Source organism: Chiloscyllium plagiosum, unplaced genomic scaffold, assembly GCF_004010195.1.
Source record: "Chiloscyllium plagiosum isolate BGI_BamShark_2017 unplaced genomic scaffold, ASM401019v2 scaf_60421, whole genome shotgun sequence".
Lineage (NCBI taxonomy): Eukaryota > Metazoa > Chordata > Chondrichthyes > Orectolobiformes > Hemiscylliidae > Chiloscyllium > Chiloscyllium plagiosum.
The window spans coordinates 1-1,574 of NW_025162325.1; the positions used below are offsets into that span (position 1 = coordinate 1).

The 1,574-nt window shown below is 59.8% G+C and overlaps 1 protein-coding gene across 1 annotated transcript; it reads right to left on the reverse strand.

The window, feature by feature from the left end:
- Positions 1 to 76: 76 nt before the first annotated feature.
- Positions 77 to 1,451, reverse strand: LOC122545180 (scavenger receptor class F member 1-like). Its single transcript, XM_043684306.1, has one exon. It carries the CDS (start codon positions 1,448 to 1,450, stop codon positions 470 to 472), a length of 981 nt encoding a protein of 326 aa, XP_043540241.1. The 5' UTR covers position 1,451; the 3' UTR covers positions 77 to 469.
- Between the last annotated feature and the right edge of the window lie 123 nt (positions 1,452 to 1,574).

Consider the following 1,574-nt stretch of genomic DNA (forward strand, 5'->3'; position numbering starts at 1 on the left):
CCATCTCACCACTGACCCCTCCCCCAACACCTGGCCATACTCCTGTTTGATTTGTTCAGTCACTCCCCTCGGTCACCTCTCTCAAACAGCCCCATCAGTTGCCTCCCTTGGGCACTCCCCTCGGTCAGTCACATTGGTCACCACTTCATTGTCGCCCAGCCAATGAGATGGAGCTGGGGGATTTTCACAATAATGTAAAACCGGGGCCTAGCAGCTCATCACTATCCCTGACTGTTGATCCGATCCCCCACTGACCTGATCCCTCCATTCTCCCGTCCCCCCACCCTCCCCAGGGTCTTTGCCAGGGTGGGGTGTTTTATATATTTGACCAGGTCAGGCTCAGCATTGACCTCCCTCCACCCTCCCCTCTCCCCCACTACCGCCTTGGGGGTGGGGGGCAGAGAGTGGTCGCTGTCTGCCCCCACCCTCTGGGTCAGTGTGAACCTCTCTCTGTATCTCCAGGTTTCCTTCACAGAGCATTCTGCCGGGGTTCCTGATCCCCGCCCGGGATCTCGGGCTCCAGCTCAGGAGAGGGTTCGGATTGGCTGGAGGGGTGCAGCATGTCCAGCCGCCCCTGTGTGCCCTCTGTGACGTTGGCCACCAGTTTGTGGAGGATGGGTGTGGTTGGGATCAGGGCCTTCCTGGGCAGGCTGCTGGTACTGCCTGCTGGGCTTTGCTGGGAGCCTGGGGGATAGTGCTCACTGGGAGAGGCAGCCTCACCCACTGACGGACACGACCTCAGCTTCTTCTCCAGCGTGCGCTGCAGTTTGGAGACGTTCTGTCCCCGGGCGCGAGGACCCAGCTCCTCCTGGGGAGCTGACCGTTGCTTCTGGAAACTTCCGAACCGCCTCAGCATTGCCTGGACTGTGCCGACTCCAATTCCATCCGCGGTGCTGGCCCAGATCCTGGAGGAGCGCTGAGGTTCCCGTGTCGGCCCCTTCCGGCTACTGCTCCCAATCCTGGCCCCTGCCGGAGTGACCGGGGAGCCCCTCGGCTCCAGACCCTGGGGGTCTCTGGGGGCCATTGGGGAGGGAGCTGTGTGCTCCCCAGCATGTGCCCCGGGAGAAATCAGACTGTGGTGGGATGGAGCTCTACCCTCAGGGTAGACACTGGGCACATCGATACACTGGTAAGGCTGGCATTCAGACTGCCCTGGTACCGACTCAATGGGCGATAACTTACTGAGAGTCCAGGACAGCTTCCTCTTCCGCTGGGCATTGGCCGCAGGGATGACCCTGCTCTCGGGCATCGAGCCTCGCCTCAGCTCGGGCCCGAATTTGGTGCCCTCAGCGAACGAGACTGAGGGCCGGTGAGCTTTGACAATGCTGGAGGTCCGAGGAATGCTCAGTGGCTGCACAGTGTCCTCACTGCTCGGCTCTGACTGCTCCACCGGGAAATAGTTGCAGCGGGAACTCAATTCCTGAAAACCAGCTTCAGGAGTCAGCAACATGCTTCCTGGAAAAAATAGGAAAAAATGTTCAAATCATCATCTCATCCCAAATCACCGTTGGTTTGTACCTCCCAAACCTGAAGGGGCTGTCACTCACTGGGATACAGTTCCCGAAGGGGCTGAC

Excerpts from the sequence above, each read along its gene's own strand:
- LOC122545180 (XM_043684306.1), bottom strand. The coding sequence starts at position 1,450 with ATGTTGCTGACTCCTGAAGCTGGTTTTCAGGAATTGAGTTCCCGCTGC.